Consider the following 25,419-nt stretch of genomic DNA (forward strand, 5'->3'; position numbering starts at 1 on the left):
AAAAACACAACTGTGCAATGTGTCTTGGCAGATACTATAGAAATGGACTATCCAACTGGGACATAACTTGTGGGCAAATGTCTGTTATCAACCAATAAAACAAAAAATTCTTGAGTGTTCTGCCTGAATCATGGCCTTTGCTTCGAATGCTCTATTTCAGCAAATGAAAATTAATTGAATCTCAGCCACTGTGATTAAACTCTTAGGCAAAACTTTATCCACTCAGCATGAGACTTGTTAGTGCATGCTTCTGGCAAACGCCATCACATTAACGAGGCTGGCAGGCAGGCTGGCAAGGCGCCTGAGCAGTCTGGTCAAAACCAAGGGAAAAGGAGAAGAAAAAGAGCCATTCATCTCGCATGGATAATTGCAAAGCAGTACTTTGATCAATTGTGATAACGTCCGCACCATGTGGCAATTATCAGCAGAAGAACACGGCACAAACCGATGGATTAGACGCTCTCAGGGAATATAAAACACCTGGGTGGTTTGCCCTTGATCACTCCATGTTTAGAGCCCCCCCCCCCCACCGCCCCTGCCATGCTATGTTGCGATGGACCTGGGGGAGGGGGACCAGAGGGACAGACAGCAGAGTCACTGGGACGAGTGGACCCTGGCTTGATACAGGCAGCAGACTCACTGGGACGAGTGGACCCTGGCTTGATTTCTATGGCGGAGCGGCTCATGATGTCCTTCTCCACCTGGGACATCCTCTCCCGGGTCATCTGGTAGGAGTCGTCTGTGGCGCACACAGTGATCTTGTCCTGAATACTGCCCTGGCCCTCCAGGTGCTCCCTGCCATCCCTGTGGAGCAAAGCAGAGGGAAGACGTGATTGGATATGATCTCAAATACAGTACAGTACAGTACAGTACAATGTGTGTGCCCAGTGCTTCCCTCCCATTACTGGTTCTGTGACTCAGTGACTACACATATTACACTGATGGATTATGCTGTTTCACAAGAAAACCACAAGTCTCCTTTGGGAGCTTCAGGGCAAACAGAACAGGGTTAGGGGTGGGTTATGTATCTTTCCAGCTTGACCTGTCTGGTCACTAATACCCTGACCTCACTGTTCTCAGTTATGTGTGGGTCACTCGAGTCAAGCTGAAGCTTGTTCTCTCCGATCAGCCAACCCTAAACTTGATTGATTGATTGAATTGATTGAAACCATTATTTATACTAGGTGAGCTCTGAGGTGAGGCCACCTCATTTGCAGAGCTGCTGAGTGTACAACAAAATAGAACAACTTAAATTAATATACATTTGCTGAGACGATAGATCAATTCCTATAATAAGACTCCAAATGAAAATGGTAGAAGAGACACTGAGGACGAACTGTAAGTTGTCTCTAGCAGTCCCTTGTCTCTAGCAGTCCCATGTCTCTAGCAGTCCCTTGTCTCTAGCAGTCCCATGTCTCTAGCAGTCCCATGTCTCTAGCAGTCCCTTGTCTCTAGCAGTCCCTTGTCTCTAGCAGTCCCATGTCTCTAGTAGTACCATGTCTCTAGCAGTCCCTTGTCTCTAGCAGTCCCATGTCTCTAGCAGTCCGTTGTCTCTAGCAGTCCCATGTCTCTAGCAGTACCATGTCTAGCAGTCCCTTGTCTCTAGCAGTCCCATTGGGGCAAATGTTACTTGTGTTGGCAATGAGAAAAGTGTGGGAGGGAGAGAGAGAGAAAAGGAGTGAGTAGTGTCAAGGAAGCCCTGGGGCCCCAAACTGCCAAGCAGCCGGCTGTGAAGAGAGAGAGGTGCGCTCACTCAGAGTCAGAGACATACTGGTGAATTCAGTCGAAGCTCACTCAGCGTCAGAGACATACTGGTGAATTCAGTCGAAGCTCACTGAGAGTCAGAGACATACTGGTGAATTCAGTCGAAGCTCACTGAGAGTCAGAGACATACTGGTGAATTCAGTCGAAGCTCACTGAGAGTCAGAGACATACTGGTGAATTCAGTCGAAGCTCACTCCGGCCTGGGTTACAAGGGGCCGTTTCGAGAATGAGAATGACCTCCAAGTTACATGTAATGTTTTATCAGTGTTGCCAGAAGTTATCAGGGTTACATGGAAATGCTATCGCAACACCATTCGCAACACTGAGCGCACATGTGCATGCCTGTTGTAAACAGACCCTGATAGTTATCTATGAAAATAATTAGTTTTGAATGCATTTATTTATAGGAAATCTTGGTCAGCCTGCTCCTATTCCTTACTTAGTAATTAGCTAGTAGGCCTAATTTGTTATTCACCATAAATTGTATTATTTTTTTTTTTAATTATTATTATTATTGTTGTTGATGTTTTGGCGTGTTCGCCTCAGAGTCAGAGACATACTGGAGAATGCAGTCGAAGCTCACTCACCCTGAGACATACTGGTGAATGCAGTCGAAGCTGGCCTGAGGTTTGTCTTTGCTGTCACTGGACAGGTAGAAGGAAAAGACTCGCAGGGCATCAGGAGAGTCCAGGGACGGAGCCGGGATCTTGATGTACTGCAGCCAGAGCAAACACCGAGTATTAAAACACATGGGACATGATGTGGAAATTTGCTTTTAAAGTAGTTAAAGTAGTAGTACACTGACTTTTCCCATGTTAAATGCAATTATTGTAATTACACTTTGGATAAAAGCATCAGCTAAATGACTGTAATGTAATGTAATATAAAATAAAATAAAAACATATATTTCCTAAATAGGTATATGCATTCATGAGCAGGCCCTCAAAAATAGCAAAACCGAGGTAGCTGGAATCCAGTTTTACAAGATGGTAGGCCTACCCCTGTTGAATAAGCATCTCCCACATGTAAACATGAACAAAGAATATAAAAGATAGTCTATGAAATGCCATATAAACATAAAAAGGAGTATGTTTGAAACATGAAGATGACTTCCACACAATTTCTGTGCACAACTGAAAGCTCTGCTTTTTATCATCTGCCACACAATATCTCCCTGTGTCAACTGAATGTTATGTCCTTGCAGACCAAATGGGTTTATCAGTTTGCACTGGCTGTTCCAAATACATCCCAGTAGAAAACGATGTGTACAGTACTGGGTACATTATGTCAGGAAAAGAACAGACCCTTTCATATTAATACATCCAACTTTGAAAGATTTATTGTAAGTCTGAAACACGTCTTTAGAAATTCTCTTGACTATCATCTACCCCGCTATGTGTATAGCATTCAACATAGGAACTCCAAGTGAACCATACAGTAGGCTGTTTTAAAACCTAGGTAGAGATTTGTGTTAATCATTAGCCTGTAGCAATATTTGTATATTCCATATTACACTCTCTGATACACTTATACTGTATGGTATTTATCTACTGTACCTTGTCAGATATTGGGGTCTATCTACCGGCAGTGTTGCCATTTTGGTATTGCTGCTTTGAAACAAAAGAGTTATGCAATGAGTACATTTTATCACGTCCGAAAGTGATAGTTAAAGGTAGATAAAATCTCGGAGCCTAGCGTTCTGTTCCCACAGTGACCTAGAAGAGATGAGGTTGTTAGTGTAGCAAAGTAAAAAAGAACAAGCGCGAATCGCAGATTAGGCCCACGGCACAGCCAGTAATTCACACAGGTCTCACATATCTCAGCCACTTGAACATTATGGAGTGGCAACATCGGCTGTCACCATTACATGGTGGGAGCGCACTTTTGTACTTATAAGAGACTACAGTATGGTTGTTCAGTGGCATCTGGTGAAAAATATTGCATATGGACGGTGGGGACATGTCCCTACCAATATTTCGGAAGGCCAAAATTGTCCCTACCAATTTTTAAGCAACCTCGTTCGCATTATCTTTGGAGTGCAGTTACATTATATAATTTAAATGTCCTTCTCATGTTTTGGGAAAACAGAATTGTCCTTATTGAATTTGTTTGCATTATCTTCGGAGTTACATAGGCTATTAGACCTTAGACCGTTACCCCTTTCCACCATCGTGAATGTGCCATCCCAGTATTCTTTTTTATATTTTAGGTATACTCACATTTGATTGGGTGAAATAGATAGTTATTTTTCAAATGTTAAATGGTAAATGGACTGCACTTATATAGCGCTTTTCCACCTTTGCGGCACTCAAAGCGCTTTACAATGGCCTCTCATTCACCCATTCACACACACACTCACACACCAATGGCGGCAGCTGCCATGCAAGGTGCTAACCTGCTCATTGGGAGCAATTTGGGGTTAGGTGTCTTGCTCAAGGACACTTCGACATGTGGACAGTCAGAGCTGGGATTCGAACCACTGACCCTTCGATCATTGAACGACCCGCTCTACCAACTGAGCTACAGTCACTGGATCTGAAGACCAACGGGCAACAGCCTTTACAGGCAGACAGTGATTCAGCCATTTAGCAGGCCAGCCACGCGAAGACGTTTGTGATTAGCCAAAGTTACATCCATCATGCCATGTCTCCCTCCGAAGAGGATAAGAGACATCAGGAGCTTTTTCCCTTTCAGTTTCTGTTTATTTTTATTTGTTAGAGAGGGACCACCTACATTACATTCCAGACTAGTGCTATTGTAAGTTACATTATATGCATAGTATGTGTAACAACTATGGTATCGAATTGGGTATCGAGGATTGTGGAATTTGACTACTGGTATTGACTACTAAAATGTCTGGTATTGTGACATCCCTAATAGACGGACATATCAATTTATGAGTTGAATGTCAGTCTAAAAATCCCATGAAAATCAACATTTTAATTAAAGCTGCTACGCAGCGATTAACCGGGGCCAGGCAATTTCAGACAAATTTAGGAGAAATAAGCGAGAGAATAGGAAGACAACAAGAAAGTTGACATTCCAATGTTTTGCGTCAGTTGAGGATTGAACTTGTAACCTCTGACACCAAGCAACATCCTCTATCTCACTGAGCTAATTAGCAACAACTCATGTTTGGCTTCACAAATTGACTAAGCCAGTCACCAGGGTGCAGGATAAGAGGTCATAATCTGTTTCATCATAAAACACTGAACGTGTGGTATATGTAAAAGCCCATGTGAAAAGATGTTTGTTGATTAAAGTATACACACTGAAACAAAGGATATAACAATAGAAGCTGCATCATATGATGGTATGCCCTTCAAAATGCGGATGAGTGGCTGAAGTGATCAGAGTCTCATAATATACAACAAAGGAAAGAGAAAGCTGTTGACAGTAGTGTGTATTGTAAAACATGTTGATGCATTGTAAGCTCAATTTTGATAATTCAACAATCTGGTCAATGAGTTTGTGAATGACAGTCTGAAGATCCAGTGTAGCAAGTTTGGTGTTAATTGACTGAAAAATGTGGGATGAGATAGGGTTTATTCATTTTTACAGGTTTTGTTTCCTTTTCTTCATAATTGAACATTAATTTCAGCAGCTGTGCTTAGTCAGTGGCCATCAATCAATGTAGTCATTGTAATCCTCGGCGGGGGTTGGGTAGGGTTGCCAACAGCGATGTCTCCAATTGGTGGAGCTTGCGTTGCATTGTGGGTAGTGTAGTTTTCTCTGTATGAAGTGTTGGTTTCAGAGGACAGAATTAAACATATTTAAACTAAATTCATTTTTTTTTAATAAAACTGAAAAAAATCACACTACATCTACCATGTCATGACAATTTTGCCCTGATTTTTCATGAACATTGGACATTTATTGAGCGGGAATTTGTAGTAACTGTACAGTATTGCCAATAGTAAAACATTTTGATGCATCATGCGCTCAGTTTTTGATATTTAAAAAAAATCGGTCTGGATCGTTTGGTGTGGGCTGTCTGATGATGCAGTGTATGTATTTTGGTTGCAATTGAAAAAAAAATGTGGGAGGAGTTAGGTTTCTCTGTTGCCTCTTGTGGTGCCAACAGAGAGATGCAGGCCAACATTGTCAGGAGTAACGGAGTGAGGGAGGGAGTGATGACCCGACAAACGCTATACTAGGTGCGCTGGCTTCCAGCCACGCACAAAAACACAATTACTGTATCTTCAATTATATACAAAAATAGGCAGTCAGGCAGGGTTCCCAGTTCTCACACATATTAACCAATTTTTTTTTTTTATTCCCATAATATTTTTTCAAATCTCTTGGTGTGACATAATGGTAACAAGGCAATCAGGTGTTCTCCTACAACTGACAATTCGAACTTGATATTGTCATATCGCCGAATAACTGCGCTCAGGCCGGCTAAGCCAAGCAAAAACAAATAGCACTAGCTATACAACAGACAGAAAGTTGCAGTATGGACAGCGCCAGACAGTGTTAAAATAAAACCAAGCAAATATGCTGCCTCTCTGGCCAAAATGACAAATAATATGTCACCAAAATTAAAAGGCACAACCTTGCACCACATGTGCCAGTCATGGCCTATCTGAGTTACAAGTAGGCTGCATTAGACCCATGAGCAGAGCAGGCCGAGCGGCTGCCCAAGCAGCAACATTCGGAGGAGGAGGACCCCAATTTGTGGTGCGACACAATCACCGACCCTGAATTATGGCGAAATACTATCAGCGACCAAGCCAAGTCCATTCTTGTTGCAAAAGGAGCAGCTCCATTCCAAAGTCAGGTCAGGGATAGAGCTATTGGGGTTAACAGTAGGAGTTTTACTAATTAATTTCTCAGCTGTTCTTTACCGAACGGACAAACTGTCTAGACAGTGGCTGCTCTATTCCCTGTCAACAGGCTGAGTTTATTGTTTTGCGAGCACAACAAGCACAATACTTTTGTTGATGGATTTTGTGATTGGAAAACAACAAAAGAAACGTGGAACATAGCGCTTGCATGCTGGCCTTACACCAGCACTCCAGAGGCACAGCAACAATTGACTCCGAGCTAGTTAAACAAATTGATGGAGAGAGGCAGTACTGGAGGGAGGTTTTAAGAAGAGTTGTGGCCGTGATACAATTTTTAGGGGAGAGAGGGCAGGGGGATTGATGAGCTACTGGGGTCATCTCACAATGGAAATTTCCTGGGCCTCCTAGAGCTATTGGCAAAGTTTGATCCATTCTTAGCTGAACACCTTATTGCTGTGGTGGACAGTCTGGGGCTGGACCTGTCCAACTGTAGGGGCCAGTCATACGATAATGCGAGTAACATGTCTCGAAAGTACAATGGGGTCCAAGCACATCTTAAACAAAAAATACCACTGATCCATTATGTCCTGTGTGCAGCGCATTCCCTGAATTTAGTTGGCGTCAACGCTGTAGACAGCTTGGAGACATTATGCACAACTGAGAGAGGTCAGAGAGCTTTTTAGGAGGGCTAGGGGCACTAGATCCCTCTGACTACCAGGGCCCTCAGCCCTCCTATAAAGCCCTCTGACTACCAACACCCCCGGCCCTCCTATAAAGCCCTCTGACTACCAACACCCCCGGCCCTCCTATAAAGCCCCCTGACTACCAACACCCCCGGCCCTCCTATAAAGCCCTCTGACTACCAGGGCCCCCAGCCCTCCAGCCCTCTGACTACCAACACCCCCGGCCCTCCTATAAAGCCCTCTGACTACCAGGGCCCCCAGCCCTCCAGCCCTTTGACTACCAGGGGACCTGGCCATCTACTGGACCCTCTTACTACCAGGGCCACCGTCTCAGGCCCTCTGACTAGAATAGGCTGGGTAGTTGAAGGGATGGGGCTCCTAGTAGTCAGAGGGCCCTATAGAATGGGCATAAAAAAAAAAGGCCAGGCCCCCCCCCCCGGGAGCGAAGAGTCAGTGCAAGCCAATTACTGGTTTGTACCAAAACAAAGCCGTTCATGAGGAAATTTCAGCCATAATGGCAGAGCAACGTTTTAAACGCTTGTGGCTGCAGTGTCATCAAATCAAGTCCCTAAAAGCTAAATACAAATAAATAAATAAATAGGAGCCCACAGACCACAACAGCAAGAGTGACAATAGTTGTATTGCATGCCCCTACGGCTGCTAGGTAACCAAGGTAACCAAACCATCGTGCACGCATGCGGGTTGTTTCAAGTGTTGAGCAAGTATGTACGTGTACAGGTATCTGATATGGCACTTTTAAAAGTACATGTAAGCAGGCGGTCAAAAAAATCTGATATGGGCAAAAAATCTGATATGGGCATCAAGACCTGCAGTGTAAATGCGGCCTTAATTTTCATTTTAAGAGAAAACGCTTCAGTTGTGTTGCTTGCATTATCATTTGATTGGCTCTTTGTTGGGATGACGTGTAACTCCCTCAAGTGCGTGTGTGTAGGCTTTTTTGTTTTGTTTTTACCAAATTACTTAAATTTGGTATTTGAGCTGTAAGGCATTTAACATATGCCTTACATATCTGGCGATAGGCAGGATCTAGGCTGGTTGTGTGGGAGTTCTCGTTGTTTTCAGATTTACAATGCTCTATTATCGCTCTATTATGTCTACTTTTCGCTCCCCCAGTTAGTGACCTCGACCTGGGCCTGCACGCCACAACACATACCTCAGAAAGTGTCAATGACTGACTGACTGGCTGAATCTGTCTGTCTGTCTGTCTGTCTGTCTGTCTGTCTGAATCTGTCTGTCTGTCTGACCATCTAGGTCACAAAATGTTGATTTATGGTTCGTATGGGAGGCTTTAAGTGTATGTGACCCACAGCCTCATACATAAGTGGCAACGTCCTCGGTCATGTAGCCTACTGTCCACGGCTCCCTGGAAACTAACAACCCTGCAGGGGCTGTGGGGCTCAGGCCAAAGCCAGTTACATAAAATGGCCTAAAAACCTACTTTCACAAAAAGGCCCATTCAGCGTAGAAAGTCATTAACCAACATGTATAGCCCTGTCCTTAAAAAACATTGGAAACTGACTGCCCTTTCATGCAGGCAGCCATGTTTCAGACTGAAATTGAGGGTTTTGTTGATGCAGTGTCCTAGATTCACGCAGCAAGATGATAGGGGCCAAAGACTAATTATCTCTGCTCCTTACCAAACACGAATACACAACTTGCTGAATGTGTGCAGACATACAGTATTTAGGGAATTAGTTGTCAAATCAGCAGCAGCATTGTCAAAATCTGTCAGCTTCCCTTATGACACAGGCATTGTTATAAACACAAAGGAAATCAGTACTATGTAAAACCCCATTCAGACATAGAAGGGTTCCCATTAAATTCTAGGGAATTTACCTGTTGTATGAACGGGATTTCACAGGAAATCTGCACAGCCAATTTCCTGTGTTAAGACCTAGTATAATTCCCTGGAATTTGTCAGGAAAGTTGTGTTGTGTGAACAGAAGCCATTACATTACCGGGTAGCCTAGGTCAGACTGGCGAAAGACACAAAACACCAGAGATTTGATGTGCCACTGGAAGTTCCAAAATTCACCCAAAGGAAAATGTATATTTTGATCATTTTAACATGAGTGAAACCAAAGAAAATGTTGGTCGACAGCATTCTTTTCCGACAAAAGGTTTTGCTAAATTCTTCCCCCCTCTAAGAACTATTTCCAAAGTAACTAACTTTTGTAATTGTTTATCTTAAATGAGTAGTAAAGGGAAAATGCATGTTTAGCCCCGTTTTAAGGTTACTTATGATCATATACAATGATTCAGATCACTTTTGAGAAAGTCTGATAATTTTTCTACCACCGTTTTGGTCATACAATGGATGTGGGTGGGCACCGTGAAAAATCATTCAAAAAACATGTTCAACTTTCAATTTCAAAGACAAGAAACTCACCGAGGTGTTAGTTGGCGTTCTGACATATAATTCGCCATAAAGTAAGATTCTAGTTCATCTGGAAAGGCTTTTTAAAAAATATTTAGCATAGAACTATTTAGTCGCAGCACATACGTGTGTAAACTTCCGCAAACTAGGTAGCCTAGCAACATAAACAATAATAATAGCTACCGTAAGTAGTTCCGCTTCCTGAATCCCCTCTGCGGATTGATCTACACATCTACAACGGTCACGTCAATACAAGTCAATGGATTTCATTTAATGATCAATAAAACCCTACAGAATTCATACTTTGCGGCGAATTTGATGTCAGAACACCAACGGACACCAATTACCCCCTCGGTGAGCTTCTTGTCTTTGAAATCGAGAGTTTAACATGTTTTTGAAAGATTTTTCAAGGTGCCCACCCACATCCATTGTATGACCAAAACGGTGGTAGAGCAATTATCAGACTTTCTCAAAAGTCTGTTTTTGTCAACGTTTTGATCTGAACCATTTCATAAGTAACCTTAAAACAGGGCTAAACATGCATTTTCCCTTTACTACTTCTTTAACGTTTGTTATTCGGCATGAATTATTAGTTAGAGCATTTTATTAGGATATGTTAATTTAGTATTTTTATGTATGCCTATAGGCCCTTTTCGGACCGATCCATCCATCCAAATGATGATTTAATTGCATGCACTGCCATTAGGTACAACATTTAATTTTATCATTATCATCTTTATTGTGGGCCTAGCAGGTAATAATCCAAGTTTAAAAGTGAAAAGGGCTAATGCACACCTTCAGAGATGTAGACAGGTGTGTAGCAAAAAGTAAAGACTAGGCGTAGAAAAAAGAGAGGTCCCGCACACTGTCCTCACTAGCAAACTCTACTTTATTTGGCAAGAAAACAAACATTTCGGTTTAGGTTTAAACCTGACGAAGGTCGGTGGACCGAAACATTGTTTTCTTGCCAAATAAAGTTGATTTTGCCAGTGAGGACAGTGTGCAGGACCTCTCTATCTTTATAATCCAAATTTAAAAAAAAAAACTAACAAAAATTTAACAAACAAAAAAAAAAGTTAAGTTTAAAAACTAACAAAAGGTTATGTACCTGATAATGGCAAATTCCCTCCACTTTTCCTGCTCCGCATTTCTCCGCATTGCAAAATGTAGCCTGTTAAGGTCTAAAAAGCAACAAAGACAACATATATATATATATATATATATATATATATATATATTCAACTAGTAAGAATAATACTAGCCTACAGATTTTTTTTCTTTGACTGACTTGGTTCATCTGGGTGTCTGTCGCTGGACTGTGCCTTGCGTGTTCTATCTGGGGATTGGCATGTTTGAAAAGATGCAACACGGGAATGTCGTGGCATTTGGCTCATGTATGAATGGAGAAAATCAGTGGCTGCCCCGGGTAGGATTTCACAGTAACGTACAGGGAACTATGTGTGTAAGGGCTATAATACTCTCCTTTCAGTCTTATAGGACAAACAAATGGCAGTCATTGGGGGTTTTAAACTGCCTGTGTAGTTATCTGTGGGAAGTGATTGATTCCAGGCTCGCTGGAAGTGAGTGCGATGCCCCAGGCTGAGCTGTCACAAATGCCCAGTCATGCAGTACTGCCATAAGCAGTTTCCTTGGCATGAAGCCAATAAACGGCTCCTCTTTCAACACCCCCACCACCCTCCTCCTCATCCTCCAAACCCCACTGTGTGCACCCTCCCCCACATTACCCTCCAGCTCTCTTTAGAGCACGCAGAACACAACCCACCCAGCTCAACAAAAAAGCACAAGGCAGCCCACAAGGCCAAGGACACACGAGATATCAAACTGACCATTAATCCTGACCTATTTATGTCCTGCCGCTCGCATGAAGTGGTGAGGCAGGATGTCTGCTTTTGGTTTCCGCTAATTAACTATACGATCAACCAAAACGGCATCAAAGTAAACAGGAGCAACAGAAGACCCAGATCTTCAGGAACCTCTTACCTCAAAACACTGTTCTTAAGTGGCAGCTGTCTCAAACCAAAATTAGTAACACATTGTTAAAGAGAAGCTCAAGAAGTAGGTCAAGGCATGCAGCACTGCAATGAAGAATGACGTGTAATAACGACTAACTCTAACCCTCTTTAAACGGGAACACTGATAACCAAAAAGCATGCTTTCCTCCAAGCCAGAGCAGAGCTCCAGTTTTACAGTCTTAGCTGTATTGACAGTCCCCCACCCCCCACCCCCTCTCTGTTTGCCCGCTGGTCGAGATGATCTCCCCCTCCAGCCAAGCGCTAGACTCGCCCCCAGCCCCCCCCCCCTGCACCATGCACACTTCACATTCTAATTCTAATCAGTGTCAGTCAGGTCAGACCGTTCGGAGGTCCCCCCCTCCCCCCGTCGTTTCATTCACAGCTTCCTTCTCCATCTTCATAACCATATGTCACTTAACCCATTAGCTCCCAGCTCTCGTTCCAGGATCACATGACTGCTTTTAGGGTTCTGTCTTCCTATGTGAAAATGTCATGGCCAAGTTAAAAGGTTAAGAAAGGGTTGATGATTAATACTAACAGATAAAAACTTCTCCCAAACAGATGAATCTGGCCTGACCTTCAGTGGTATTTAGTTCTTGAGCCACCACTCACATTGACTAGCTAGTCATCCTGGGTCTACTGTCAGTCAGAAAGTGTGGATTTCCATAGTGCTGCTGACTCATACACACTCTCAGATTTAACCTTTCTGCTCTTAGTCCGAATGCCCTGGAGCCTGCCCCCAGCACTGTGTGTGTGTGTGTGTGTGTGTGTGTGTGTGTGTGTGTGTGTGTGTGCGTGTGTGGGCGTGCGTGCGTGTGCCCTTTCCACACTACCACAGGTCAGGTGTCATAAGCTACATGCCAAAAATTTAGGCAATAGTTGAGGCCACATGACACACTTTATTTAAACAGATCAGCTGTCATTCCATTGAATATGGATAATAAATGCTATACATATTTACCCTGTGAAACGCATCTATATTCTATGGACACCGAAACACATACACAAGCTAAAGTAGAAAGCACTGAAGCACTGAATTAAGAATAGTGTGTACGTGTTTTATGCTTTGGCTGAATCTTGTTCTCAATTATTCGACAATTAAGAGACATGACTCTAAACTGTAATCATCCAGGATGAAGTCAAGGCAGCTACAGGGTTAGCGTTAGTATACAATAGAGGACGAGTGTGCTATATGCGCAGGACCTGGCAGTTGGACAGTTTAGGTCATCCCAGCCAACATGGCATCAGATTGACAATCCTCAGCACCTTGTCAGATCAGCCCCCCCCCCCCTCCACCGCAGGGAGACCAGAGCAGATACAATAACTGCCTCTGTGGCCCCGGCCCAACCACATCTGCTGCTGCCCCGAGGCCCCACTGTGTTTGGAGATGTCAAATACTTTCGGGCTGTTGTAAGGTGTGAACTGGACTGGAACGGAACGGAACATCGTGGCGGGGGCTCCGCCATTGGAGGAGGACAAAAGCCCCCCCCCCTCTCCTACTCCTCCTCCCACCCCAGCGGTGTCCATGGAAAACTCCCCCTTTGACGCAGACAGCATTAAAACCACTCACCCATCTTTGATCACTGTAAATAATGCTCTTAACGTTTTGGTGGCCGATGAGAAAAATTATTCCTCAAAAGGGAGAGTGTCTCTTCTTCTCTCTCCTGAAAGCTCTCTCTCTCTCTCTCTCTCTCTCTCCCTCCCTCCCTCTTTCTTGGCTCTGCAGATGTAAGCAAGCAGGCAGGGTTCCCAGCTCTGGTATTTAGCATGGCAGCTCTGTGATGGAAGCAGGCGCCTGGGTGTTGGTGATTTACTCTTAAGTCTGTGCCTCCTGCCCCTGTCTGTTGCCCACACTACGAGCCATTGTCCTCTCATCCCAGTCGGCTCAGCCATGGCTGCTCCAAGCCGCCCGGCTTTTGTTCTTGCGTCTTACCCCACAGGGCTGAGTGCAATGGCCCCATCGGGCCGCCTGGATTATTCATGAACAGCAGGGACGTGTGGCCGTGGGCCGGGGGGGGGGGCACAGCACAGCGTGACTCCTAGCTTTAGCCCGTGCATGAGGAATAGCCTTCCTCTCTCTGGAATGTGCTAAACACCAAAGCAACACAGCGAGGGCACAGACAGAGAGAAGCCCTCCAGCAGGAGAGAGGGAGGGAGGGAGGGATGGATGGATAGATGGATGGATGGATGGTTCAGAGACAGGGGGCCACCATTCCCCTCTGCCAGGCTTCTCACAAACATCTAAACTATGCTGTGCTCATGCGCTTCGACAATGGGGGGGAAAGACTGCGCTCTGTGGAGAAAAGCAAGGCCATGTTTCCCCCATGGGCTCCACACACTGAAGCCTCTGATCAAAAGGGAAAGGACAGCTTACAGGTGTCAGTTGAAAGGGAGGCATTATGTCGGTGACACAAGCAGTCAGACAACCGAGGAGCGGTGACACAGGCAGACGGCGCCTCTGGGAAATCTGAGGTCACATTTCATTCTGGCTGCTCCCAATACCACACCTTACCATTTGATCAATGGCCCTGCGGTGAAACTTAGATTTTGACTACAAAGAGAGAGATCACCTCGCTGCAGTTTTAAATAATTCCCTCAGAGAGAGATGCCATGTTTGGTTCTGTGTGGACTCCTCCACTCGAGGGGGTTGGTAGAGCCGGGGAAGCCGGCAGGGGGGAGGTCGGAGAGGGGGGAGTGAGTGAGGGAAGATGGGGGTTAGCAATTGCAGTGGCTAGAGGAGCATCCCCCCAAGGTATAAGCTCTCATGCCAAGCAGAATCATCCTTCCTCCACCAGGCTGCGGCTAATCTGTCAAGCTCAACGAACACTTTCCAACCCCCCGCGCCCACTCCCCCACTTCATGGACCCTCCCTGTCTGGTAAATACTCACATTGGGGGATGGAGAGCCCTGCTAGTCGTTATAGTCAGACGTGATGCACTGAGTAAGATGTGTTTACTGAAACACAACGGGGCCGACAATGTAAAATCCATGCTATTACAGAATACTTGATTTCTATCACAGGTCAGGAAATCCCATTGTTAACATGGAATAGATATGTTGGCAGTGAAATCCCTGGGAACCCTGGGATATGTCTTTTAATTATTTAAGACCAACGCTTTACCTTTAATCGGTTTCTATATTAGACAATGTTTAGAAATGACTAGTAACATTGTCCAATACAAACATGAACTGTTCTGTTATTACAGAAATTATCAGCTGCAACCGCAGTGAACAGAACCAATATGTAGAATTATACTTAACTCCTTTTACTGGCCCTTTTCTCCAGGCTGTTTGTAATCCTTTAACAATTCCTAGATTGTGCACGAGAAAGCAAGTCCAAACCTGATTAACCACTCAGAGGAACAAGGCAAAATCTTCAGCATGCAGCAAGCTGTGACATGTAAAACGAGGTTACAACATGTATACAGATAAGCTCACATGAACAAACACAAACATGCAAGGACTTCCGTACAGCTAGTCAAGCACAAAGGTCCCCTTTTCAAAGGGGATATTTGGTTAGTATTGCATAAGGCTAGTACTGGTTTCTCTCATATAAGTCTAACACATTCTGTACACAAACGTACTCCCCCTACACAACTCAATTTCCAGTCCATGTTTGTTTACAGTGTCAGTGCTGTTGTTTAGTGTCAGTGTTGTCAGTGTCAGTGTTGCCTATAACCTGCTGTGTTTCATTATGAAATGCAGGAAAACAAATACATCTAGGAAACCACATGAATACCACTACTGACAATCAACCAGCCAACCAGCCTACTGAGGAATCAAAGAAAGGACCTGACTTGCTCTTTCTAGATAAGCTGAAGCGCTCCTCAAAGGTGCTAGAGAACATTTTATGTAGATGAATAATTATTAAAAGAAAAAAAGACAACTCTAACAAAGCGTGTGAGCCAATAGTTGTGATCCCTCCCCACATAGACTGAGATACCACATGGTCGTAATTGGAGATGGGACCGATCCGATCCAGTACCCAAACATAGGATATGAGTGCTATCTGGGCAGCCTAGATGAAAATGTGCACTAGGCCTACACCCAAATTAGTCTTTCTGAACTTTTAACTTTTAAGCCCCGCCCCCTCTCACCGAGGAGAGACTGATGACGCGAGGCTAAGCTGAGACCCTCTGTTGCACATGCAGAGTGAGTGACAGGAGAGCAGAGCAGACAGGGGGTCTCATCCCAAACTAATATTTTACAAATTAGTTATTTTTTATTTGATGAACATGGGCCCTGATATGCGGAAATGAATATATAGTTGGATTCAAGGATTCTTTCGTTGTTAGGCCTACATCCAATATACAAGTAGCCATATGTTGGTGATGAGTAAAATTATGTTTTGGGTTCTTAACCTTGCAGCTACAATAACAATATATGTATTCATGTTAATGATAATTAAGTATCGGTATCGGATCGGTATCGGCAGATATCCAAATTCAGGTATCAGAATCGGATAGGAACTGAAAAAAAGTGGATCGGTCCATCTCTAGTCATAGTACTATTGGCTCACGACCCTTGTAAAGGGGTGGGAACTCGCAGACAAACACAACATTCATATCGGACATTTACGATAAATTCATAACCTTTTTGTGTGTGTGTGTGGGGGGGGGGGGGGGGTAATACTTTTATTCCACACCTTTTAAGAAACACCTGTTAAGAAAACAAAAATATTCTCACAGTCATACTAGGATATTCTGTCAAGGTAAACATCTAAGGTCTTTACCGCCTGGGGCACAGAACATTTAAGCCTCTGACATTCAGTACGAGATTAAATCAAACTAGATTCCCAAGTTTAAGCAATGATATGATACAGTATATCACCATATTACCATTAGCCTAAAGCAAGGAAGACAGCTGTGGGGTATGTAATGTGTCCATATTCCTACTGATAATAGCAGGGTTGACACTCCACCTGAGCATAGGTGGAACATCCTGGAATGATTAGCCATCTTAATAAGAAGGCTCACACAACCCCTCAGAGGTTATGCCAGCTAGATCAGTACTGGAAATCCACGGGTATCACTGCAATGTACCAAGAAATTGATTTGAGGAATGTGTGTCCAGTTCTATGTTAGTCCTCTTACCCCATATTGAAGCCAACCACATCTTGTAATTAATTACATGCAAAACACTTCACAGTGAGTAACATGATCTTACCATAAGGGTCTATACATAAAGGAATCCAGGGCCAAATAGTCATATCCAGGAATATCATCCTCGCTAAATCCTGATCTCAGCCCTGTGTCAGTTATTATACAAACTGAGGAGAATCTTCCACAATTGAAGGATCTCAGGAGGCTTGTTTTCCTATAAATCTGTGATCAAAATCCTTGTGGGAAGTTGCCAGGCAAAACAGTGGTCCACAGACAAGCAGGGCACACAGGGCCTTTTTTTTTTTTTGCCTCGCCTGACACATCTGGGAGAATAGAGTGGCGTGTGCCCTTTCAGATACACGTGGGACAACGCACCCCCCCCCCCACACACACAGACACTCTCTGGCTGGGCCACTGGGAAAGGACCGCTCTCCTACCACATTCCTCTTATTGTTATTCTAATTAGCTTTTGAAGAAATAACGGACGCACACACACACACACACACACACACACACACACAAGCACGCACAAACACACACACTTATACACACATATACACACATACAGCTCAGGCTCATTTGCAAGGAGAGCGGGAGGCGGAGCCAAGGTGGGGGTAGCGTCGGGCAGCCGTGTGTGAGATAGAGGCCCCGACGTCTCCCAAGGATTTAGCCCAGGCACGGGGTGAAATGGCCCCATAATCATGGGGGTTGACGGCAGGGGGACAAGGAAGGCCAAGCCTTCACACACCCTCGCCATGATAACATCTCTGAGAAGACTGCTGCCTGGGCTGTCCTCTTAGCATCACAGCCCCCAGGGCAGACAACCAACGCACAAGCAAACCCATTCCCATATTACAGTGTAATTTAAAAGCATGGGCAGCGAGGGCAGCAAGGGTAACTTTCACACGGCATGTTCGAACAAATTGGTTTTGCCGTTTTTGCATGTTTTTCAGATGTGTTCTTGTGTTGCAGGAAGGTAAGGCCTAGCGCAGCTGTCTCTTACTTGGCGAGTTGACTAGGAAGCGCAAAGAAGAATGCCATTATTTGAAGAAACAGAACTGTAGGCAGACAGAAGAAGGGAAGTGATGAGACTGAAGGCTAATGATAATGTGCTAGAATAACGGCACTATTTCAGAGCTAAATACTATCTAACCCATAAGAAACTAGTGGCACTTTAAGTCAACACTTGATGAGTGAATATTGCCCTGAGGCACAGATAGAGGTTCAACTGGGAATAACTAGAAGGCCTAAACAATATGAAGCTTTGGTGAGTCTTTTTTATTATTATTATTATTATTATTATTATTATTATTATTATTATTATTATTATTATTATTATTATGCACTGTGCTTCAAATCTCAAAGCTCAATGAAAAAGCACAAAAAAATCAATGTGTCCTGCAGTAAGGAGCCAGGCAACAGGAGCTAATACAAGGTAACGTTTTGGACTAAATAGACTTTCTTTTTTTTCTTTTTTTTAAGTCAGCAAGCAGACAGCTTTGCCAGCAGCACTCAAGGAAAATAAGCGCTAAGATGTGAAATTCCAGTCCGTGGGAACCCAAACCTGAACGCGTTCCACAATGCCAGGATATTATTTCAAAGTAATCTGGGCCTAAATTTGTGTTTATTGGAATCTTTAGGGAAATATAAATTGAATTTCACATAACCCTCTTTTTCCCTCACCAGTATTTCTTGATGGTTGTATCACCTGCTCCTCTTTCATTATTATGGGGATTCCGTTTTTCTAACAAATACAAAACAAGCTCTTCATTGATCAAATTAGTTGATTTGACCTTTTGAATGTATTGCAGATTGTTGTTGTTCAAGTTGTAGCCAACACTCCTCATCCCTGTGTCCACAAGGATTTGGCCTATGTTTTGTGTTATAGAACTACACATCAGGCAGACACTTCCAGAAAGACACAGACAGACAGTGCCAGAGAAACAGACAGCTGACCATTTCAGCATGGCGTGGTTTGACAGGAGGGACTAACCCAGGTCCCTGACAGCCCTGGACCTGGAGAGGAGCCAGAGAAGTAGTTATGGGAATTCCCTTTGGCTTTGTGCTACCAGGGAAGCCCCTTTCACAGGGCTACGACGCAAGCCGGTGAGGATCACATCTGAGGGGACGCTGACACCTGTCACTGGACCCAAACCCTAACCCTAACCCACACTTCTGCTCTACTACGCCAAAGCCAAACGCAGAGGAAATGTGCCTCATCTTAAAATGGCCGACGACAGATGGGACAGATTGTGCAGTCCTTCCTCTGTTTATGTTACGTTACATGTAACTATGCTGCTTTCTGGAGCACACTGCCCCCCCCCCCTCAGTCTGTTGTACTCTGGACTGCCATGTTCACCAACATCCTCCCCCCACCCAACAGCTTAATCTCATCTCCCCCTCCCCCTGCAGATACCTCTTTAATGCCCTATTGGTGGGACCGGTACAGCCACCATTGTCAGAGGGGGAAGGAGCCTATGTTTGAAATCCACCAAAACAATTTGAATATGTAATGTGCCATCCAAGATATAATCATCAAATCCTTTTCACCGATTAAAGCATACTTCAATGGCACACACTTAAAATGGCTAATCAGAACGACTGGTGTTGCCTCAGTGTGTTAGACTAATGTGTGTTTTGTGCGTTCAATTATTCAATTAATTTGTGTTGTACGGCCTATATCTGTTGAGAGCACCACATTCTGTGTCAGACTATGAGCCACCATTATTTCAGATGGATTGGCAGTGAAGATCTGTCTAGACAGAGAGAGAGACGGAGGGAGAGAGAGAGAAAGAGAGAGAGAGAGAGAGAGAGAGAGAGAGAAAATAATTCCATAGCTGCCATAGCCTCCCCCTTTCCTCATCTCAGCTCTTTCATGTCTATGCAGAGACAACAGGCGTGGAGACACCGGGATCCCTGGGGTTCACCAACTCCCCAACCTTCTCCCCCTCTCTGAACAAAGTCTCCCCAGTTGCCAGCCTGACCCAGTAGCCTGGCGGGCAGCCTGGCGGTATAGTGTACCCTCTCTTAGGCTTCCACGGCCCGTGTGTGAGCACACAGGGACTGCGTTTGTTTACAGAGCAAAGTCACTTTCGTCAATGCAATCGGCTCTTGCTGGGATTAGAGCAGCTCCTTTTAGACAGGGCCGATTGTGTGGTGAATGTGCAGTAGCCTAGCGGGCAGAGCTGGGGAGGGAGCTGTAGTGGCGAGGCTAATCTGGTTGGACACAGGCATCTTTCTTTACAGACGCTTCACAGGAATGTCCTCTCCCTCTCACTGCCAAGTGTTTTTGTAGATTATGCACCCAGTCTGACTACCCTCTGCATCAAGGATCATTTGACACTGTAAGCACTCAATTCAAGCAAAGATGAATTCCCCCACAGAAAATCCTGGTTCGGGCGGAAAAGGGAAAATGCTCACTACATAAGTCTCTAATAGCAAGAGATCTTGTGTGAAGCTTTTCATAATCTATAACAAATGAAAATATCTCAATCCCATATACTGTACCTTGAAAGCAACAAACCCACCATGGTATCATACACAAGTCACATGGAAAACCTTCAGACCTCTACAGCAGCTGCCTCCAACTAACCAACAGAGATTTTAGATCTTAAAATTACAACTGTGGAACTGTTGTGAGAAGGCTGCACAGCAAATCAGAACTAATTAAATCATTTCATCTCCCAAGCATAAGGAGGGGTATGCAAAAACATTCATCTTACCCCTTGGCTCCCCTTGAAGCAAATTGCTGGCTGATTTGGTAAGGATCCCTAGGGAGAGAAAAGAGATAAACTGGTTGTCATTTTGAAAGTATTTTTAATCCTGGAAATGTTTGCTGTTATAAATATATATCTTATAGGCAAGCCAAGCTTATTTGTATAGCACATTTCAGCAACAAAGCAATTCAAAGTGCTTTACATGAGACATTAAAAGCATCAAGACAAAGTGCAAGAAACACATTATAAAAGGTCATATAAAGCAAAATGTGTTAAATTACCTATATTATAATATATTATTTTAAGTGTATATACTGTATATATGTACACACATACATATATACACACATACACACTATATACTGTATATAATGCTCAACTATGAAGGGAATGGCGATAACAACTTTCTCATAGGCCTACTCTTATGTTACTACCAGGTTATAACAACACTGTGTTTATTCTCTATGGAATCAGATGGGGATATATATGCCCATTGCCAAACATCACAATTCACACATCACACTTTTAATTCGCCGTTTTGACCTCATAAACATTGATTTAATAACAATAACATGTCCTCTTGTCCATGACCCTATAGGGGTTTCTATAAGCACTAATCTTCAGTGGAATGTGTCTGACTAATGAGTCCAGACACCAGTCAGTCATACTTTCATTGTTACATGGAAATACTGAAGAGATGAGGACATGTCATCCCTTGCCATTATCAGTTCATTTCCAGTGAAAATGGCTAACTGTATGGGAAATGTAGAGTTCTCTTAAAGACATCCTGAAATAAACCAGGCGCCAGCTATCTCTGAAAATACCCAGCCCTACATCAAACATACGTCTACCTGTGCTCCATGTGCAAATCTGTCGTACAAATAAACCCAAATGTAAAAAGGTTTAAAAAAAACACTGGTTAGTGTTGCTGAACATTTGGGACACATCTTTTACATTGACTAGGATGGAAAATGTAAATGAAAAATAAAACTCCATCACACTGTGGCTGCTTTTGAAGTAAGAATAGGTACTGGATCAGGAGATAAGACCCATTAGCTGTAAGGTCCAGCTGCAGCCATGGTCAACAGGCCTGTTTATCTAATGAATGTTTCTGTGAGAGGCCGGCTTCTTACCGATTTGATCATCACAGTTGTTGTATTACAAGATTTGTGGCTAATTTTTACCCTGTCTTCCATGTATTGGAATTAAACATAATTGCTAGGGGTCACAGAATGTGGATTCTTGTTTGGCCCAGTGGAACTAACAGTGACAGGTCATGTCCTTACTGACAATGGACTGCGTGGAGAACGATGCCTATGCCTATACAGACAATATTTCAAATGTTAATCCTAAAGTAGGCCTAGAAGATTCTAGATTTCAAAAGCTAGATTGACAATTGCTCTCTGTTACACATTTACCCAATTACATCCACAATGGAAACCAGGCCAGGTCCAGCCTGGCTTATGTGCGTGGCTGGCTTGTTTCTGTTCAGGACTGGTAGAACGGAAGCTAGTCACGCCACTGAAATAGCTGTGAATTTAAATTACATGAAATAATGTCTGATAAATTAAGATAGGTCTTGTCGCCTGGACACATCAGTTCCAATGCTTCCAATTCTAATTCAGCACAATAAGAGCGGGATAGCCAGTTAGCTCATGAGCTCACAACAACTATCAGCAGCTTCCATAACATTAATGGTAGCGGTCAGTGGCTAAAGCAGTTACACTGATGATTCCTGTAATGTTAGCTATTTTGCTGCAATTGGTTCAACTTTTGTTTCTGGACAAAGGTAAGGGATAAAAAGATTGGAGTGAAAGGATGAACGTGTGGAGGTTTGGGGTAAAGTCCCATAAAGTCATCCCCACCGGGGCCTTGAACCCCCGTCTCCCGATAGGAGTAGGAGTAGTAGTATGCTCTCACCACTACTCTACTTGTGCAGCGGAGATTTTGGTGTCCTTCTTACAGTCCCTAGTGTGGGTTGGGGTTAGAATAAGGGTTGGGACAGGATCTGATCTATAAGGCAAAGGGTAAACGTTGGAGTGAAAGGATGAACATGTGGACGTTTGGGGTATAGTCCCATAAAGTCATCCCCATTGGGGCCATGAACCCCCGTCTCCCGGGTGGGAGTCCTATGCTTTCATCGCTACTCTACTTGTGCGGTGGAGATCGGCAGGTTGATTTTGGTGTCCTACTTTATTTTGGGTGCTGGGACTACTGCCTCTTGTGGTGCCAACAGAGAAATGCCGGTCAACAATGACCGGAGGGAGGGAGGGAGAGAGGGAGGAAATGATAAGCGGACAAATGCTATTCTAGGTGCGCTGGCTTACAGCCATGCACAAAAAAACACTGCCTCTTGTCTAGGTGCGCTGGCTTACAGCCATACACAAAAAAAACACTGCCTCTTGTGGTAGCAACATAGAACTGCAGGTCAACAACATGACGGAGGAAAGGAGGGAGGGGGGGAGTAACAACCGGACATTTGCTATCTTTGGTGCACTGGCTTACAGCCACTCACAAAAAACATACACAAGATAGCCTGATTTTCTGTCAGCGCTTGAGGAAGTGCCCTAGTCTTCTCGTAGGAGAGAGGCTCTATAGTTCACAGCGCCTGGCGGACCAATGAGCAGCGGATGCTGGCGGGATTCCAAGCGTTTAAAGGGCAAAACAATGAAGACTGAGCAGACCTAACTCTAACCCCAGAGCAAAGGCAGACCTAGCCCTAACCCCAGAGCACAGCAGATCTAACCCTAACCCCCAGAGCATAGCTGACCTAACCCTGACCCCAGAGCACAGGAGACCTAACCCTGACCCCAGAGCACAGCAGACCTAACCCTAACCCCAGAGCACAGCAGATCTAACCCTAACCCAAGACCACAGCAGACCTAATCCTAACCCCAGAGCAGACAGACCTAACCCTAACCCCAGACCACAGCAGACCTAACCCTAACCCCAGAGCACAGGCAGACCTAACCCTAACCCCATAGCACAGCAGACCTAACCCCAGACCACAGCAGACCTAACCCTAACCCCAGAGCACAGGCAGACCTAACCCTAACCCCAGAGCACAGCAGATCTAACCCTAACCCCAGACCACAGCAGACCTAACCCTAACCCCAGACCACAGCAGACCTAACCCTAACCCCAGACCACAGCAGACCTAACCCTAACCCCAGAGCACAGGCAGACCTAACCCTAACCCCATAGCACAGCAGACCTAACCCCAGAGCACAGGCAGACCTAACCCTAACCCTACAGCACTGGCAGACAGACAAGCTCTTCGCGGGGTTGGACCGAGCCTCCGTCCAGCTGGCGTTCACAACTGTAACATGAGCAATGACTGTTTCTCGAACTACACAGGTTTCTTCCTCAGCGTCAATTCGTTATCAAGAAATAGAAAGAAGGCTATGGCTACTAAGACCAAAGAAGTGAAGAGTCAAAAAGCCTACAAATCTGTGGATGGTAACAAAAAACATATAGTCCATTTATGAAAGTAACCTAAAAATGAAAGCTACTCAAGCAGCTCAATTTGCTAATTAAACTTTGTTATGGGTGGATTTTCTTGTTGAGCTTTTACATATGGCACGTAGGCTACTAACTTCAGGTCAGTGACGTTATGGATAGCCTAGTGGCGGATTGTTCGAGTCCGAAATAAAATTGTACAAATCTGCAGGTTTTTAATTCATTGTAACCCACATCAGGATTATTTGAAGCGTTAAAGCACGAACATTTCTAATATTTTAACAACAGCTGGGAACAACGCACCAATATGGATGTATCTGATAGGCCTATAACAGAGGCGAAGGCTTCGATGCATATTTAAATTTTACATTAACTTTACATCCAATTTTACTTAATTACTAATGCGTGATTATTATGTCTAAACATCATGTTGAAGGATACGCGCGTTTCAACTGTAGCATAAGTCATATGACATCAATCAATTCATAATACAATTTATACAGTCATCATTTACGATATATCGATTTTCGCTTACACTTCGTGAACTTCATGGAACTTTTTTCCATAAGTCTCTTTTCCAGTTAGATTTGGCTCCCGAGTTCCGAGCTGATCAAATAGACCACATTGTAGCCTACGAGAGCGTACGCATGAAAGATGTCGCTTACCTTGAGATTTTGGTAGGCTTCAAGCGTTCGTATGGCAGTGTCAGTTAGCTTTACATGATAGAGAGTTTTATTTGGGGTGTTTTTGTTGCTTTTCCCACAGGAGAGTCCAAACCGATGCTCCTGTCTCAGCGCTGCCATGTCTACCACTGAGAGGAATCAGCGACATTCTCTTTGAAACGTCACTTGGACCAAGGCGGAGTTACCACCGAGTGCGTTGCGGTGACCACGTCACACAAACACGCACGCACGCACACACACACAAACACACACACAAACACACACACACACACACACACACACACGCACACACACACACACACACGCGCACACACATACACACGCACGCACGCACACACACACACACACACACACACACACACACACACACACACACACACACAGGTATATGGGCTTCATTAAAGAAAATCTCACGCAGTCTCTGAAACAGCTGTTATCTATTGACATTGCGCATTGTAATTCATTAATGCAGACAGAGCCTTGTATTTGAGGACTGAAAGTATGTCAAGTAAGGGCCAGTAGATCTAGATATCAGCATAATATTGTAGCCTAGTGCTACTGTAGGCTGTAAATTACTACTTTACTGATCAATGCTTGTTAGTGAAGTGTAATATGGTAGTTATCATATTCTCTACACAAATATGTTTACAGGCTTCCAATGTAACAGCAATTGATGCCAGATCCCAAATCCATGAGAATAATGTCGAACACAATGAAAAACAAACAAATAAATTACAAAAATCTAAAAATAGCCGAGATGCAAATCAAAAACGTTAAATGTATCTGGGCTGCTA

General features: G+C 44.0%; 1 protein-coding gene across 2 annotated transcripts in view; it reads right to left on the reverse strand.

The window, feature by feature from the left end:
- Positions 1 to 24,751, reverse strand: part of LOC311321233 (RNA polymerase II elongation factor ELL2) — a gene marked incomplete at its 5' end in the record, with an annotated part of 35,424 nt that extends 10,673 nt beyond the window's left edge. Inside the window, 4 exons of one of the 2 annotated variants that reach the window (XM_084453178.1) lie at positions 641 to 804; positions 2,352 to 2,479; positions 20,490 to 20,537; positions 24,608 to 24,751. In XM_084453178.1, coding sequence (XP_084309304.1) covers positions 641 to 804; positions 2,352 to 2,479; positions 20,490 to 20,537; positions 24,608 to 24,745 — 478 coding nt within the window. The remainder of the gene's footprint in view (positions 1 to 640; positions 805 to 2,351; positions 2,480 to 20,489; positions 20,538 to 24,607) is intronic. The other variant, XM_084453177.1, reaches the window with a different exon arrangement.
- Positions 24,752 to 25,419: the final 668 nt, after the last annotated feature.

The sequence above is a fragment of the Borostomias antarcticus genome, assembly GCF_949987555.1.
Source record: "Borostomias antarcticus genome assembly, chromosome: 18".
Lineage (NCBI taxonomy): Eukaryota > Metazoa > Chordata > Actinopteri > Stomiiformes > Stomiidae > Borostomias > Borostomias antarcticus.